The sequence below is a fragment of the Belonocnema kinseyi genome, chromosome 2 (assembly GCF_010883055.1).
Source record: "Belonocnema kinseyi isolate 2016_QV_RU_SX_M_011 chromosome 2, B_treatae_v1, whole genome shotgun sequence".
In the NCBI taxonomy this organism is placed as follows: Eukaryota; Metazoa; Arthropoda; class Insecta; order Hymenoptera; family Cynipidae; genus Belonocnema; species Belonocnema kinseyi.
In genome coordinates this window covers 85,795,210-85,796,835 of record NC_046658.1, presented here as the reverse complement: position 1 = coordinate 85,796,835, position 1,626 = coordinate 85,795,210, and the positions used below count along the sequence as shown (strand labels likewise).

The following is a 1,626-nucleotide window of genomic DNA, read 5'->3' as shown; positions in this document are numbered from 1 at the left end:
ACAGTGTACGTTAAGATATTATTTTTCATAGAAACCCAAGGCTTCCTTTGGAATTAAAATAAAATACTCTAAATGTAAGTTTAGATGAAAGATATGAAGGAACTTAAAAGAGAAAAAAATGTATGGCCTATAATTGTAACACCATTTTAAGTTTAATGAAGTTTTAATTGAAATTGCAATAATGCCAATTTAGGTAGGAGAAAATGAATCGTGTTAATATAAATAGGATAATAATCAGTTATTCAAAAATTAAAAAAATTGTAATTCACGTTTTTGTGATTATTTCAGAGAAACTAAGGAGTGCTCTTCCAGAAGACCAAGCAGTATACCAGAATCTACTATTTAAAAAAAAAGAAGAGGATTTTAATTGCGTAGTTGAATATGGCATTGACGACACTTTGGAAATCAAGGAAGAAATTATCGATGGTATGCCCACATTTCAAATTAAAATATTTTAAACTGAAGCATAAAATTTACGAAATTAATTTTGTTCCTATTTTAGATCCAGAGACTGCAATTCGTAAATGTACTGAAAAATATGAGCCAAGATTACGCGTATATATAAGGAACGATATTTTTCCTATTAACGAACTTCCGATCCGTAAGGAAAAGAAAATTCAGGAATCACAGCTGGAACTGGACAGAAAGTACAAATGCGATAAGTGTGCTCGGGTCTATAAAAAGAAATACAGTTTAGTTGCACATAAAAAATTCGAATGCGACGTTGTTCCACAGTTCGGATGTAAACTTTGCGACAAGCGATTTAAACGAAAATTTCACATGAATGCCCATGTAAATCGCGTGCATCATAACGCAAACTCAAATAAGTCGAAATTGAGGCATAAATGTAATATGTGTCCTCGAAGTTACACTTTGCTCAGAAATTTAAGTCAGCATAAACATGTAGAACATGCAGCAGTCGTAAAAAAATTTAATTGCGATTGTTGTGGATTCAAAACAAATTTAAAGAGTAGCTTGTCAAGACACATTATTGCTAGTCACTTAATGACATCGAAAACGAGGCATCATTGTAACGAATGTTCAAAAAGTTATGTTTGGTTAAGTGCTTTAAATCAGCATAAACGTTTAGTCCACTCAGAATTTAAACCAAATTTCTTTTGCCACTATTGTGAACACAAAACGAATCAGAAAAGCAGCTTGTTAAGACACATTGCTTTGCGCCACTTGAAACAATAATAGTGGGCATTAAATATTAAAATTTTCGAAATTTCTAATATTTTTTTGAAAAACCCATTATTTCACAACATATGAAGTAAACGTGTATTAAAATAATTAAACTTTTCTCTGAATTACATTAAATAGTTATATTCTTTAATTTCCTTTTTGCAAAAACCAATACATAATTCTCTATATTACTTTAGAAGGTTTTGTAAGATTAATAGATAGATTTTTTTACCATTTTCTTTCAAGTGTTGCTATTAAGTCATAAAATAACAAAAGTATTTTGGGTTTCTCATAAGCAGTATTATAAAATGATTTCGTTTTTATAATTTATCTTAAGACATATTCGTGTCATCAATAACTAAAGTTATTATGAAGCATTAATAAATCAAAAGTAGAAAATCAAATGTAGCATAAGTTTAAGTGAAGGTTTAAATGAAGATC

At 29.3% G+C, this 1,626-nt stretch overlaps 1 protein-coding gene across 1 annotated transcript in view; it reads left to right on the top strand.

The window, feature by feature from the left end:
- Positions 1-1,274, top strand: part of LOC117182847 (zinc finger protein 208-like) — a 9,356-nt gene extending 8,082 nt beyond the window's left edge. The window contains exons 6-7 of the mRNA XM_033375957.1: positions 289-426; positions 503-1,274. Coding sequence (XP_033231848.1) covers positions 289-426; positions 503-1,197 — 833 coding nt within the window. The 3' untranslated portion in view covers positions 1,198-1,274. The remainder of the gene's footprint in view (positions 1-288; positions 427-502) is intronic.
- The last annotated feature ends 352 nt before the right edge of the window (positions 1,275-1,626 follow it).